Source organism: Lupinus angustifolius, chromosome LG18, assembly GCF_001865875.1.
Source record: "Lupinus angustifolius cultivar Tanjil chromosome LG18, LupAngTanjil_v1.0, whole genome shotgun sequence".
In the NCBI taxonomy this organism is placed as follows: Eukaryota; Viridiplantae; Streptophyta; class Magnoliopsida; order Fabales; family Fabaceae; genus Lupinus; species Lupinus angustifolius.
Genome location: NC_032026.1, coordinates 13,284,335 through 13,299,759, shown reverse-complemented (window position 1 = coordinate 13,299,759; position 15,425 = coordinate 13,284,335). Strand labels below are relative to the sequence as shown.

At 33.3% G+C, this 15,425-nt stretch overlaps 2 protein-coding genes across 5 annotated transcripts; one reads left to right on the top strand and one right to left on the bottom strand.

The window, feature by feature from the left end:
• LOC109332285 lies at nucleotides 182-2,760 on the bottom strand. Its single transcript, XM_019567223.1, has 5 exons — nucleotides 2,591-2,760; nucleotides 2,261-2,373; nucleotides 1,251-1,861; nucleotides 943-1,045; nucleotides 182-483 (listed from the first exon to the last, which is right to left on the bottom strand). The coding sequence occupies exons 1-5, from the start codon at nucleotides 2,663-2,665 to the stop codon at nucleotides 441-443; spliced, it is 945 nt and encodes a 314-aa protein (XP_019422768.1). The 5' UTR covers nucleotides 2,666-2,760; the 3' UTR covers nucleotides 182-440.
• Nucleotides 3,829-15,264, top strand: LOC109333025 (inactive poly [ADP-ribose] polymerase RCD1-like). Of its 4 annotated transcripts, XM_019568248.1 has the most exons (8): nucleotides 3,829-4,124; nucleotides 4,482-4,523; nucleotides 5,007-6,248; nucleotides 6,356-6,597; nucleotides 6,927-7,003; nucleotides 7,130-7,261; nucleotides 7,339-7,434; nucleotides 7,619-7,899. In XM_019568248.1, the coding sequence occupies exons 3-8, from the start codon at nucleotides 5,143-5,145 to the stop codon at nucleotides 7,664-7,666; spliced, it is 1,701 nt and encodes a 566-aa protein (XP_019423793.1). In that variant the 5' UTR covers nucleotides 3,829-4,124; nucleotides 4,482-4,523; nucleotides 5,007-5,142; the 3' UTR covers nucleotides 7,667-7,899. The 4 variants fall into 4 exon arrangements, with proteins under 4 accessions (XP_019423793.1, XP_019423794.1, XP_019423795.1 ...); XM_019568249.1 differs by lacking the exon at nucleotides 4,482-4,523; XM_019568250.1 differs by lacking the exons at nucleotides 3,829-4,124; nucleotides 4,482-4,523 and adding an exon at nucleotides 15,051-15,264 and having other exon boundaries at nucleotides 5,143-6,248; nucleotides 7,619-7,685.

Genomic DNA, 15,425 nt, shown 5'->3' with positions numbered 1-15,425 from the left:
GAAGTACCAAACTATGCCATATGAGGGATCTGAATTCATTTTCCATCATAATGGTGCTTTAGATATTTCATTCCCATCTCTATTTTACATCATTGATTGCCATACATACACCTGAAGAAAAGAAACAAAATATCATGCCATTACACTCCTCCCTTGCTAATGCCAGCCATGAAGATAGATGGAAGACAACTAAGGAAAAATGAAATTATGCATTTCAAGGTCTCTAGCATTCAAGACCAAAGCTCAATACACCAAAAACCTTTGCTACTACATCAAAAATAGTATTTTTATAATGAGCCAACAACACTTAAGATCAGAATACGAGCATTTCCTCATTTCCCAAAGAAGCATAAACGTAAATGAATGGTATAACTGATTAGCATGTTGTAAAAATTTGTACAAGAAGTCCTTTTCCACCAACTTGAAATTCTATGAGAAGTTTATTTCTGTCTTTTGTTTGCACTGGATTGCTCAACAAGATACCTGAAATCACCATAAATCCCGTTGTTGTACAATGAAAAAAGTAGAGAATACAGGAAGAGGTAGGTTCAAAAGGTCCAAGCAGCTCATTTATAGTGCAAATCAAACAGCTTTTGAGGTAATAATAACTACACTTCTAAAGTGTCAACCACAGACATACTTAATCATTTGGACCAACCAAACGTGCTTCAATTAAATGCATGTGTATATAAATAGTGCACGTAACAATTAAGTATCACTTTTCACTCCAAATTATATAAATGGTGACATTCAACATTGAAAACAGACAGAATGGAGAAATAGGCATGCAAATTTACTTGGTTTGACAGTGCAATATATCAAGAGGATATCTTGCCAAACCCTTGTGTGAAAAGGAGTTCACCAGAGATTGCATTTGATTATGAATGAAATTGTGGTAAAATAGTTGATCAACACAAGTTTGAAAAATGAACTAAAGCTTACTTTCCAGTATAGAAGCCTGCAGAATACCAAGCATTGAAAACTGCAGTAAGGTCCGTTTCTGAGCCATTAATTTGTTCAGGTTCAAAACTGTTGTTCTCTTTCTCTGAGTTGCATGGAGCAGACACAAATATTAAAATTATGATGTGGGATTGTGGGTCATATGCACCCAATAAAATCTACATATAACGAAGTAAAGCCATATAGATAATAATGGAGTATGGGAGGGAAATATTGTAAACTAATTTCAATTAACTTAATAGCAACTAAGATACTCATGCACCTGTCTGCTTTTGGGTAACCGTGCTTACCTTCATTTGCACTAGAATCACCAGAAACAGTTCTAATACTAGAAAGTGCCTTCTCTACTGCTCCCATTGCCATTTTGTGGATTTCATCATCTTCACAAGGAGATAACATCTTATGATCCATTTCCACAGAATGACTGTCACAAAGTTTACCAGCACGTGATGCACCGAGGAAACAGCCAGGAACTGATGTGCATGGGGCTGGCAGACATTGACTATAACACGAGCAACATGTACAGACAACATTTGGATCAGAAAATTGGTATGCAGAGTTTGAATAATCTTGAGAATTAGAATGTGGTACATCAGCACCAGAAGCAGTAGCCACGTATTGGTAATTCGAGCAACCATACTGATTAAGTTGCTCCAAAACCTTCAGCTTTTTGTCCTCAAGTTCATAGTACTTCGCGACTAACTGGTTATAATCATCTGCACCTTGTGCATATGCATAACTGTTCTGCACATTTTGGATATCTTGACTGCTTGTTGAATCTAGATGGGGTAGGTCTACCCGTGACTCTGCCAGATGATTTTCTTCCAGCTTTGATGCATAAGTATTTTCACCTGAATCGGGTGCATCAGTAGCTGGAACATTGCTTTTCTTATCAACATCCCTGTGTCCAATAAAGAAAATAAGATTTGTGAAAAAGAGAAATGCTATCAACACACTCTTTTATACAATCTTTCTTATTGGGTAACATCTCATACTCTGATCTATTTTAAAATAATACTCGACATCATGAAATGCTGCCCGATAAAGAGGCAAGAAAAAACTCTTCTATGGTGAGTTTGGTCTCTAAACTGAACCAGACAATAGTGTATCTATATTAGCTAATGTATATCGATATCTCAAACCACCAAATGATGTAAATATGTTTGTTTAACTTTGCAGATTGAATTTTATTATATTTAAGAAAATTTAGATGATAACATGAGGACCAAGTATTTTTATTCAATAACTATGCAAAAAGCTTGTCTTACAATGCATGATATTAGCCCATGTTAAATTCTACCTTGTAGTGTGATAATATGGATACTCAACACTAGAGTCATTTAGTCCAGTGCCACTGTCCATTACTCTCTCTGGCTCAGCTGAACTGTGTTTGTTTTTGTTACTATCCATTTTCTGTAAAAACAGTGAAATAAAAATTCAAGACTGAGAGTGCATATCAACATTATTAAAAAGTTGTAAAATTTCTGATATTAACACCGAATTTGTTTCACCCCACAACCAAATAACTCATTAAATTGAAAAACACGAGCTTGTGGATTTCAATTAAATTGAAAAACAAAAAACAAAAGAAACAGAAGCGGAGTTTGAATTTCGAGGGATAGGTGTGAACCTTGTACGTAGAAATGGCGTGATCGAAGGCATTGATTAGAGCTGAATCATCCCACAAACTCCCCTCCTTCCCCATTTGTTAAACCCTAAATTATAACCGTTTACCGTTAATGTAATAAGCTTTGCTTTTGTAGGATTTATCAATGTTCATTTGTATTTGAAACGAATTGTTATTAAGTGTTTTTTGTTGCTGAAAATATTGGGCCCATTAGAGTTAGGGTGTGAAACTCTGCTACTGTAGACAGGTCCAAGAAATCCCTACATAGCCCAAAGAACGGGAAAGAGATTTAAGGACAAAAAGGAATCAGTTTTTATAGGTGTGAAAATGAATATTTTTGTTGTACTATCAAAGGTATTCTCGCCTTTTTAACTAAAAAACTAATTCATAGTTTTATCTCCCAATAAGTGTCACGTTCAAAAATTAAACAATTAACTTTTTTATTTGATTATTTAGTGAGTGTTACACCACTAGATTTGTAATGTGAAAATAAAATTGAGTTCTGTGAATAATTAAAGTGGGAAATGATAATTCTAAATTTAGTCCCCTGGGGTAACCACAACTATGATGGTGATGCGGAAATGATGGCTATAAAAATGATGACAATGTGTTAGAAGTGGTGGCAAATGAGGTGATTGGGGTGAAGATAGTTTTGTGCTTTGTTGTTTCAATACTTTCATCATTGAATATAACACATATTTCTTAAATTGCAATTATTAATTTAAAAACTAAAAATAAAGTATGTTTTAATATAATTATATGATATTTTAATAGAATTAATTCCAATTTCACCTTCAAGCATTATAATTATAAATTTATATTTTATAAAATCTCAAACCAACATTTCATACATAAACCAAACATGTACGTACAAAATAGCATATTATTATTGTTAATATGCATTATTTTCTTAGTTTTTACTGGTCATTTTTAATATGCTAATAAAGGTTTTTTTTATGGGCTATCATACAAAAAAAATATTTATGCACTATGAGTTAAAACTATATGTACTACTAACTAATTATATATTGTACAATTTTCATATACAATTTTCAAAATATACCATGATTAAATTCAACAATATAAGAGTTTGGCCTAACAAGATGTTATTCATTTCCTAAGTAATACATAATGATTAATTCATTCATTTATTTTTAAACTTTGCCTTTTTTTCCCTTTTAACAATGACACGTAGATAGTTGTTACCCAAACTTTAACTCATCCACAGTGAAACTTGACATGATGAGTCATCACAAATGGGAAAGCGTGTGTGATGAAAGTCGGTAAGTTTATCAAAACCCAATATGTGAGTGAATATTGGAACAGAGTCTGAAGAAGAAAAACGCCTCTTTGATAAGCTTCCTTTTCAGGCTTCGCACGAAAACCCTCTTTCCCTGTAATCTAATTCGCCGAATCCTCACAGTTAGGGTTTTGTTTCACTCACAGCCAGGGACACTATAAATAGCAAGTTGAAGTTAATTGAGAATTAAACATAGAATTAGAGGGGAAGGGTTTTTTTTCTGTTAGGGGCAATCAGGTAATTTCAATCTCTTATCTCAATTTCTTCGTTCTGTTTCTGCTTTTCGATTTCCAAGGTTTTGGAGTTCTTATTGCATGTTTGACTTTGTGATTTCGGGTTTTGATTCGTTAGATCGGGGTTTGTATTGATTATTCTCGGGTTTTGGAACGATTTTGATGCTTTGTGCAATAAAAAAATTGGGGTTCGTTTTGCTATTACAAGTAGCGGTATGGAATTTTTTTCTTGTTTTTAAGTTGTGTTTTGATGTAAACTTTTTTGCTCTCGTTGTAAAAGATGTTTCTTATTGGTTTAATTATGTAAAGTACTTTTATATAAAAAAAGTAGATTTTTTTAATTATTAAATTTCATCTTCAGGAGCTGAGGTATTTCATTGAAAAGCATGTCCAATACTTGCAGGTATGCATTAAGTTTATTTGTATATGTTCCTTTACTCAATTTTGTGTTTGCGCCCTTGCGGTATGTTGTTCATTGTGCATGTTCATATTTCTGTTCCTATTTGGTTTATTGGACTCCTGAGATGTAAGCTACTAATAATTGGGCTCAGAAGTATTAACTATATTTGGGAATATAGCAAAATGAAATTGCCTATTTATGCGCTGGTTAGAATCCTAGAAGATAAATGTTCTCATTGAACAAGTCTAAAACTTTGCTGACCTGTGAATGCTGTTTATTATTCTGTTTGTATGTTTAATAAATTAGATACTTGAGTTTTTGTTTTACTTGGAGATAGTACTTGAGGTGCAAGTGTTTCAGATTACTTATTTTCTCATGCAGGGAATACTTTATAGATTAACCTCTTATTCTTTGTCTTTTTAATTTATAATGATAAGCATGTGACACTGTATTAGTTCAATATGCTCATAAATTTTAAATATACAGGAACTGCCAATGTGTCGGGCTTCACTATCAACACCACAATTGCTTTGAACTGCTCCAGGTCTAGGGTTCTATTTGACTACTGCATCTGAGCTTTTGTATTTGAACGTGGTAATAGATATTGATCTAGCAGATAAAAATGGAATACAAGATCGCAAAGGCATCGGATAGAGTTGCAATTAATCTGAAACGTAAGCGGTCCACCCGATGTGCTGCTTATCTAGATGGAGCTTCGCGAACACAGCTGCGTCATTGGCCATCTTCCACGACACCAACTGGAAAGGTTGTGAAACGGATGAGATGCGGTAGAAGTAAAAGCAAGTTGACGAGCTCTGGTACTCATACTGGACAGTCCTTAGTTAGGCGCTATTTGAACTACAGAAAGAGTGGGAGACCTGAACGTCTGCTGTTTTATAAGAATGGTGAGTGGCTGGACTTCCCTACAGATGTTGTCAAATTAGTTAAGAAAGATCTTGTCGTTAAGAAGGAAGTTGTGGAGGTAGAATCAAATGGCTACCATCTTCTGCTAGATTTTGTGCACATGTATAAAGTAGATTTGAAAACTGGATTGCAACAACCTATTGCTTGGATCGATGAGGCAGGGTGTTGCTTTTTCCCTGATGTCTTCGTTGCTTCTGATGAAGAACCTTATGATTTTTCCAAGCAGGAGTCTGGAAAAAATGATGACTCCTATGAAATAAAATTACATTTAGAAATTGATCTAAATGGAGTGGATGGATCCAAGCTGATGGAGTGCAGTGGGGACTCCAATGCTTTAGTTGAGCCTGTTCAAATTGACAGTAAACAAAGCTGCGGCCCATATGATGTACAAGTTGAAAGCAACATCAATAAAAGGGACCATGGAAATGTTGGTGTAGCCATTCAGCTAAATCAAGACATGGGTTTAGGTGCTTGTACTGAATCTGTGTATGGAAATTTGGATACAGATACTGTACGGAGAATGTTTCTCACTGGAATGAGCAGTTTTGGCATCACTGACATCATTGAGATTTATCGCTGCTCAAGTATGTCAATGCCAGTGAGATTAGAGGTATTCCTGAAGCAAGCTGAAATTACCAAAAGAATGAATGGTAATGCTAATGTTCAGTATGCTTGGCTTGCTTCCTCTAAAGGTGAACTATCTACAATTATGGAGGATGGGCTTGGTCATTGTAGACTATCTGCATGTAAATGCACATATGGCATTGGTGTTCATCTTTCAGCTGTTACATGCCCTTACACCAGGTTGGTTTTCTTGTCATCCACTTTGAATGGTAAATTTTTTAAAATTCTAGTCATATAACCTTATATGAACATGAAGTTTGCTAACCTTAAGTTTGACATTTGTAAAGTGCACAGTTATGTGATAATGACGAAAATGGGGTTCGGCACTTGGTCTTTTGTCGTGTAATAATGGGGAACATGGAGCTTCTCCGACCTGGCACTGATCAACTTCGTCCCAGTACTAGTGCATATGAAAATGGGGTGGATGATGTTCAAAGTCCAACACATTATGTTGTATGGAATATGAATATGAACACCCACATCTATCCAGAATTTGTTGTTAGTTTCAAGGTCTCCTCAGCTGCTGAAGGTAATACAGAATTTCACATTGTATTGTTATATAATTATATAGATAGTGTTCAATGAGTTTATCTTAGGCTAACTAATTGGTATCTATGGTTTGTTCTGTCCATGTGGATGGGGAAGTTCTGGATTTTAGTATTAGGAAATGGGGTTTCATTCATTGATTGTCGGTCTCTCATTGTGACTGGTTTCTTTCATGTTCAACAAATTCATCACTTAAACTTTGGTTCAACCATAAAATAATCAGCCTGCCATTTCTGTTGTACGCTGTATGAGTGTGATTCCTTTTGAAAAAGAACCTCTTCCTGATCACTATTATATGGTGCATTTTTACAGCTCATCTTTGTGGAAGTCACAGTAAGAATAATTCTTCTGTGTTTAATTCGGCTGATCAAGGTTCTACTGTGGATCCTGTAAGTTCCTGATATTTACATATAAGTTTTGTTATGTTATGCTTTGCCAAGCTTTCCATGTAAAAGGCTACATTAATGCTGGTTTTTTAATGCTGTCCATGCTTTCTGAATTGTGGGATATCTCAGGGACAAGCTGCTAGCACCCGAAAAGTGCCAACATCCCCCTTTTTGCCTTTACCTCTACTTTTCGATGTTATCAGAAACAAGGTTCTTCCCGAGGATATGGAGCTTATTAAAACACATTATGAACAATTTGTGGTATGTAAAGTAGCTCCACTGATGCTTATGTCTGCTTGATTGGTGCAATATCTCTAATATATCATGTTCTCTTTCAGTCAAAGCAGATATCCCGTGACAATTTTGTACAGAAGTTGAGGATGATAGTTGGAGACACTCTCTTGAGAGCTACAATACTTGGTCTTCAAATGAAGGTATTGTTTATTTTTATTTTTTATTAATAAGTTTTGCTTAAGAGTTATACCTCCTAAAGGAATTACTTGCTGTCACGAATAAGAGGCTATTATTTTTATGATTTTTTAATAGATGTCAGAATCTTTTCCGTGCTCTTCTGTCAGGTGGTTATAGTTCCTAAATTGTTTAACTGGCTGCTTGCAGAAACCATCCGCTGGTGAACTGAGAGACTCAAACAAGGAGGAAGATTAATGCTCGCTCTTTGGAGGAGGTGGAGATCTTTGCGCTCTGGGTTAACTATTGTTTGTTCCATCTTGGACGAGTGTGACTATTGTTAGTCCTTGACAATCTGTCTGTTTTTTTTATTTCCTTCCCAACTTCATTAGAGTTTATTTTGAACCATCTGTAACTAAATGCAGTTTAAATGCCCACATTTTCTACTTTATGATATGGTTTTATAATGAAAACCATCAACTCTATGAATATTTCTGGTTGTCTTTTTGCACTTAAAAATGGCTCTCACTTTGTACTGTTAATTTGTGGATTGAACTTCATGTGGAATTAGTGGTTGGTTTAAAACTAATGGACAAGTAGGACACTTTTATTTTTAACAACACTGCTGAAAAGATGGAGGAAATTGTGGATGGCATAAAACTGAAGTATTGGATTTGGATCAAAGGAAGGTGTAAGGAGGTGGCAATGTCTTGGTATGAAAGGAGTTGAAACCCATCTCTGTGCATGCAACATTACTGTATTTTATTCGAATGGAATTGGTCGGCGGCTGTTTTGGCATTTTTCCATACAGTATATGTTATTGCTTGTCTTTACTGTAGGATTGGGCTTTTGGTGTTGGCTGCTTGATTGTGGAATGCACTATAGATTGGAAACCATTTATGACCAGTGGGAATATTAAGCTTGAATAAGTAAAGCATTTGTCGGGGGGTATTTTTTTTTATGCATGTTCTTTGGGTCTGTTGTCCTTTATTTTGTGTTTTTTTGTTGTTGGAGTCTGAGTTTCAGAATTGATGTTGCTGGTTGTAATCCCTTTTCTTTGCTGCTGCTCTTTGTTGGTAGTTCTTTAAGCGGTGAGTGTTCTTCCAATAAATAGCGTGTTCTTATAGTTTTGGTCCTTAATGGGGTGGGGTCTTATACAATAAGCATTAGTTTTCATGTGCCTTGGGCTGGTATTTTTTTGCATGTTCTGATCGTTGTTTGTTCTGTACTTCTGTTCTATGCACCTCTGGTGCTTATTAATGAATTTGTTCACTTAAAAAAATGGATGGTTTAAAACATTGTTACAGATTTTATTTTCAACAATGCTTGCATGTTGGCCGGCAGATTTTTGTCTTGCCATATTTTCAATAATATTTTGTTAATTCCTTGAAGTGCCTATTTCTTTTCCACTCTGTATTCTAATTTAGCTGTGTTATATATATATATACACACACATATATATATATATATATATACACATATATATTCATTCAATAATTCATTTTTAAATTTAATTTAAGAAGAAGACATCCACGTTAATAATAGACTATCTGAGTTAGAATTTGGACGCATAGCAAACAAAACAAGTTCTGTGATTAACTAACTACTTCGCTAAAGGCTGAATAGAAAAAACATATATAGTATGTTATGGTATCTGCAGACAAGCCCAAATAATCTTTCAGTTGGTTAGGTAATTGGTCAATTGTATATATAGCTGTTTTATAAGGAATGCTTGTCAGTACAGACACATTCTGTAGTTATGGTTTTAATCAATAGGCTCATTCCATTATTGACATAATGGACATTTTTATAAGCACTCTACGATGCCACTGCAAATCTGATCAATTTTATTAATGTTTTTTGCATGCGAAGCAACCACACTAAATTATACAACAGAGTGCTGCACATTGCAGAGAATTAATTGATGATAAAAAAAAGATGTTTAGAAGGGGGGAAATCTAGTAAAATTATAATAAAAGAGATCATATATCTTTAATTTTAGGATAGTCCGTACAAATGACACAACCATGCCTGAAATCTTATTCTCATGAGTTTAGGGGGTTATCTTTGGTCACTCTCTAACTAAATGAGCAATATATAGGAACAGTGGTCCACATGTGTGAGTGCAATGTGGTATATAAAAATATAAAGAAGGGGGGAAGTTTATTCCTAAATATTACATGGGCAAACCATTGTTGTCACTAGTGTGGCACAATAGTGATAAAATGTATCAAGAAACGTCACATCCTGCTATTGCCAAAGGCATTAAAAGGAAGTAATAATGAATGAATGATTCGCAGTTCAGAGTGTTTAGGACAAAGATAAAGTCATACTGACTCTGCCTCCTCCTGACAACTTTCATCAACCACTCACCTCTTAACTTTCAGGAATACCACAGTGCCCTTCACGTTCTCATCTCTATCCCAAACATGCCCCTATCCTTGTTACCTATTTTTCTATTATTTTTAGTGAGACTACTAGTTTTTTTTATAGATTGACACTAATAATAGAATAAACTTGTATCAATACGTTATTTGTTTGTTTTGCTGGCTGGCTAAGACTAAAAGTATCAGGACACGATTTTTAAATATTTCGTACATATATTCCAATTCCTAAAGAAAATTAAACCACGTAGGTTGAATTTTAGATGACATTTACATTCAAACGGTATAATGTCTATACTTAATGCGCCCTTCAATTTGAGCTTAAGTGAAGTTTTAGTCCAAGTTGGGGAATCGCAAGATAAATTTATAATAGTCCAAGTAGTGGCAATGTAGCCCACCAAAAAAGGTTCACTGTACCATGAATTGGGCCACAAAAAGGTTAATGGTTTGGATTTTAAAATAGATGCCAATACCCTTATGGCTAGACTAGTTTTTGAGGCGTTTTCTTAATATGTTTTGAACATGAGAATAAGTGAATAATTAAAATGTATCCCAATCCATTTTTCATAGAGATGACTCTAGTTTCATTTTACATGTAAGTTAATTTTATTCTACTCTATATTACATGCATAATAGTAGAGCACATAAAAACTAGAATATTCATTTTTTTTAAATTTCAGTCAGAACAAAAACTGAGTAAGAAGTTAAAAGGAAAAAGCATAGAGTAACCCGGCTTGAATGCCGGGCAGACAAACACTGGAATAGGACTTGAATAGAAGAAAGAATGGAGTACAGAAAGAAAGTATGGTCACTATCATTTGAGAAATTCTCTCTCTTGCCCGTACTGCCCGAGTGAAATTAAGATGTGAAAGGACAGAGTTGTATTCTCTCTCTCTATTTCTCTGATGCTAAAACGACAGTGTGGTGCAATGCCATGTGGTCAGAGAGAGGTCAATCATAAAGCAATGAATTGCACAATGATTTTGCCTCGTTCCTTGTGTTGTGAATTATCTATGTCCTTCACTACAATACAACAAGGAATTGATGACTCAATAGACACTTGTTTTATTACTTGTTTTTTATAACACAAATCTACCTTATATAAGTTGAATCACTATGGAATAAACGTGATTTTATTGCATTTCATTATGCATAATTGGGGTGAGCAGGATTCGGGCCTACCTGATCTGGCACGGCCGATCATGATCGGGTCCGAATAGGCTCAGGTCGGGTCTAGGCTCGGGTTTGAGATAAAAAAAATAGTCTCATCCAATATTTATGGTCGGGTAGGGACTAAGCATGACCCGACCTATCACGTGTCATGGTCATTCACTCATCATGTTTGTATGTGTTTCTATTCAAATGTGAATAGACTGGTGACCCATTTTGGTCGAAAATATTATTCATTTTCTAATTTTTTGTCATATATACATGACTTATAATATATATACATATATCATTTTATATGTCTAATTACATATTCATAATAATAAATAATATTGAGAAATCTTTATCTAAAATGAGTGTACATTATATTTAATCGGGTCTAGGGTCGGTTTTAAAGGCCGACCCGATTTAAATTTAGGGTCGGGTTAGCTTCGAGTCTAGCGCTAGATCCAAGTTCAAAAAAATGATCCAACTAATATTTAAAGTTGGGTAAGTACACATATTAACTCATATCAACCTAGTGCACGCTCACCCCAAATGTATATGCCTTGGAGTCTTTAACCTTAATAAGTACTAAACAAGTATCATTTCCACCACTAGAGAAGAGATCTCTTGTTTCTATTTTTATTTTTAATAATAAAAATATTATTTTATTGTAACTGAAATGGTAGATATGTCATATCATATTATATATCTCTTTATTTTTTTGAAGTATTTATCTCTCCCATATTAGAAATGATATATATGAATTAGTAGTACTTTTTTTATAAATAATATAATGTGTTCTTGTGACATATATATGAGACACCCTTCTCCACTACCATTCCCTTTTTACTCCTTTTCTCATTGACATGTCACTTCGATTATCACGTGCAAAGGATATGAAAACATCTCACACACTCTACTCTATTCACTTACACTATCTCCTTTGTTCTCTACATATGACTATGTTGCTATTTGTTATGTTTCTAAATTCCATATCTTTCTCTCTCTTTCTTTCTTTTTCTCTCTATGGAAGAAAAGAATGATGCTTTTGGCTCCCGCGAGAATCTCGCCTTATTATCCGTCGTCTTGTACTCTAATACGTCTCTAGCGTCATTTTTTGTGAATTTCTTTCTGCTCTCTTTCTTCTGTATTATACTATTATATACTTGCTATAATTACTAGTTCCCATTAACATAAAACTTACTACTAAAAAAATAGGCATGTATTTGGTAATGTCACCATCAATATATAAGTCATTTATCTCCACTTCATAACAGCAAAATTGAATTTAAATGTATTTAGCATATAATTTCTTGAATTATTGTAAATAAATTATATTGTTAAATTGTTGTTGTAATTAGCATCGCTCACTAATAGTTAAAGATTTTAACAGCTTTTGAGGCATTCTTATATTAGCACCATATGATTCATACAAATTGTAAAATAATGTCTTCTTTTTTTACATTATAAAGTAGAAAAAAGAATCATAATTTTATTATATTATTACAATGCTGTTATCAATGGTGGGAGTAGGTAAGAATTTGAGAGATATTAATTTCAGTAAAGAAAAAAGCAGATGAATTAATGATTCTGCAAAACTTTTTCTTAAAAAGCATTGAACATTATACTTGTAAAGGCCTCCATTTGTTATATGTTCCGGTCAAATTCAAACTTAGGAGTTCAAACTCAACCTGACAATCATAATAATCACTAAGCCAATTCAATTTATCCCTTTTGTAATTTATGAAATTGGCCTCTATATAAACAATGTTATATGGCAATACAGTGAAGTCTCACATCAAAGTCAGAAGTTACTTAACGTTAGCCAAATCCATTTCTGAGGTAAATCTCAACCATACATACATGTCCTTGTTTGGACCATCAATTAAAAAAGACCCAAACCATACCAGCACGTCTTTTCACATATTTTACGTATACCAATTAATTCATCTGAGAATCAATCACTATACAAACTTGTTCAAATATATACCTAGACCTTAATAACATCATTTCCAAATAGCTCTTTCTATAATTCTGCTAAGTCTTTAGCTTTTATTACCAACGTTTTTAGCCTATCTATATTGCTTATTCACCAGGCTAGGCCTTGGGTTACGTAGCAGTAAAAAGGAAAACATAGGTGAAAGAAGTAGAAAAAAATAGTTATACACTAACACAAATAAAAAAAGAAAATAAGTGTTTTTTTAATGTAGGATGAGATAATAAATAATTTTAGTTAAAAGGCAATTAAATTATCTCCATCAATAAAGAGACAAATACATGTTTTTTTTTATTTTTAATGGCAAAATATAATTTCATTGTAACCAAATAGATACATGTGTTATTGAAAGTTAATTTTTTATTGGTTTTTTGAAACACTTCTCTCTCCATTGTGTAGAAAATGCTAACTTGTTTCTCAGATACTTAATTGCAAATTACATGTCAACGAGATCGTTACTACTCGATTGCAACATTCCAAATCGCCTAGTATAGAATATGAATCGGTTGTGAAGTATTGTTCATTGTTTTTTCTTTTGTTTAAACCACATATATCTTCCACGAGAGACAACATTGTTTGAGTTACTAAATAAGACAACTGAAGGCGACAAAATTCTTCCTATCAAATATTTACATAACTACATTCATAAAAATATTCCCACTAATTAATCTATGCATTTGGTGGCAATCATTCTCTTTAATTGACGATATTTCATTTCATACATAGTTGATAAGAAGGAAAAACTTTGTTATTGATCCAAATTGGTGACAATTTTTTGCTAAGATCTGGGGTAGCCTCAAAAAAAAAAAAAAGACTAGTCCTTACATTTATATTTTAGGAGAAACAAATTGAGGTTTCATCATATATTTAAAATCCGGAAAAATACTTGATTTGGATTTGATATTTTCATACTCCAACTTAAGCGGTTGTATTGCATACACAAAAACAGTAAAATAGTTTATTTTGATATATCCCGTACAGTCTCTGACATGAATACTGAAATATAATTGATTGCATAAAAATTCGATGAATCACTGTGTCTGCTACTACCCTAACCTGGACCCTCACACTTCAACTTTTTTCATGCAAAACTGTCTCGAGCTACTCAAACTAATTCAATTTCTCTCTCTCTCTTTCTTGTACATGCAATGTAAGTAAATGACAACCATTGAGTTAAGTAAGTATAAAAGATTTATATGGAAATGTATTTTTAATAAAATTTTCACAATGCATTTAATAAAATTAATTTTTTTTTAATAATTAGTCTTGAATATGATGAGTTAGATACATTTTTGTAGTCGTTTTCGACCTTCTGTACACGGCAGAGTATTAGAGAAGAGAGGACAGAGATCATGCAGATCTGACGGCTGACAGAGAAAGGCATTCATTGATTGATTAAATTGTGGTGAGAAGACATTGACGTGTAATGAGGAAGGATTGAATGATAGTGTAATGATGAATAAATAATTTGATGGAGTGAGTGTGTGTTTGTGATTTACGCATTATGCGTGTGTTGTCTATCTTTGTCTGCAAAACTCAGTAGTAGTGTACAGACCTATGTACTTATATATTGTAGTATTATTCAGAACTAGTTCTGACACATTTTTATTCAAATAATTCTATCGTAGAAAAATAATGCTAAAAATCCCTTTAATCGTGTAAAGTTGCTTCAAGTACCAGACAATATTCAGTATTCACTGTCCCTATGTGCCACGTTTTCATTCGTTTATCAAATAAGATAGTTGTTGATTAAATTAAGCTATCATATTTTCTTATTATCAATGTAAAAGAATGGAATATGATTATGACACATCATATTGTAACATTTATCTATCACTTTCATATTGTAAGAAATTTTTAAACAGGATATAATAATACTCTTAATAATAAAATTACATATTTTGAAAATTAAAATATTGACACGATAGCTTTTTTCGAATGTTTTGCATTTAAGAGTAGAGTTCATGTTACGTGCATGATATGTTTATAAAATTATATTGAGTTTATTCAAGTAAAAATAGTTCTTTATATTGGTTTATTGACTTACAATTTACTCTTTATATATATATATATATATATATATATATATATAGCTCGCTCTTTGGAGGAGGTGGAGATCTTTGCGCTCTGGGTTAACTATTGTTTGTTCCATCTTGGACGAGTGTGACTATTGTTAGTCCTTGACAATCTGTCTGTTTTTTTTATTTCCTTCCCAACTTCATTAGAGTTTATTTTGAACCATCTGTAACTAAATGCAGTTTAAATGCCCACATTTTCTACTTTATGATATGGTTTTATAATGAAAACCATCAACTCTATGAATATTTCTGGTTGTCTTTTTGCACTTAAAAATGGCTCTCACTTTGTACTGTTAATTTGTGGATTGAACTTCATGTGGAATTAGTGGTTGGTTTAAAACTAATGGACAAGTAGGACACTTTTATTTTTAACAACACTGCTGAAAAGATGGAGGAAATTGTGGATG

Excerpts from the sequence above, each read along its gene's own strand:
- LOC109332285 (XM_019567223.1), bottom strand. The coding sequence starts at position 2,665 with ATGGGGAAGGAGGGGAGTTTGTGGGATGATTCAGCTCTAATCAATGCC. Across the intron at positions 1,862-2,260 it reads CCATATTATCACACTACAAG|GGATGTTGATAAGAAAAGCA; the intron begins GTAGAATTTAAC and ends TATTGGACACAG. Across the intron at positions 484-942 it reads GCAGGCTTCTATACTGGAAA|GTATCTTGTTGAGCAATCCA; the intron begins GTAAGCTTTAGT and ends TGGTGATTTCAG.
- LOC109333025 (XM_019568250.1), top strand. The coding sequence starts at position 5,143 with ATGGAATACAAGATCGCAAAGGCATCGGATAGAGTTGCAATTAATCTG. Across the intron at positions 7,262-7,338 it reads CACATTATGAACAATTTGTG|TCAAAGCAGATATCCCGTGA; the intron begins GTATGTAAAGTA and ends GTTCTCTTTCAG. Across the intron at positions 7,435-7,618 it reads TACTTGGTCTTCAAATGAAG|AAACCATCCGCTGGTGAACT; the intron begins GTATTGTTTATT and ends GGCTGCTTGCAG.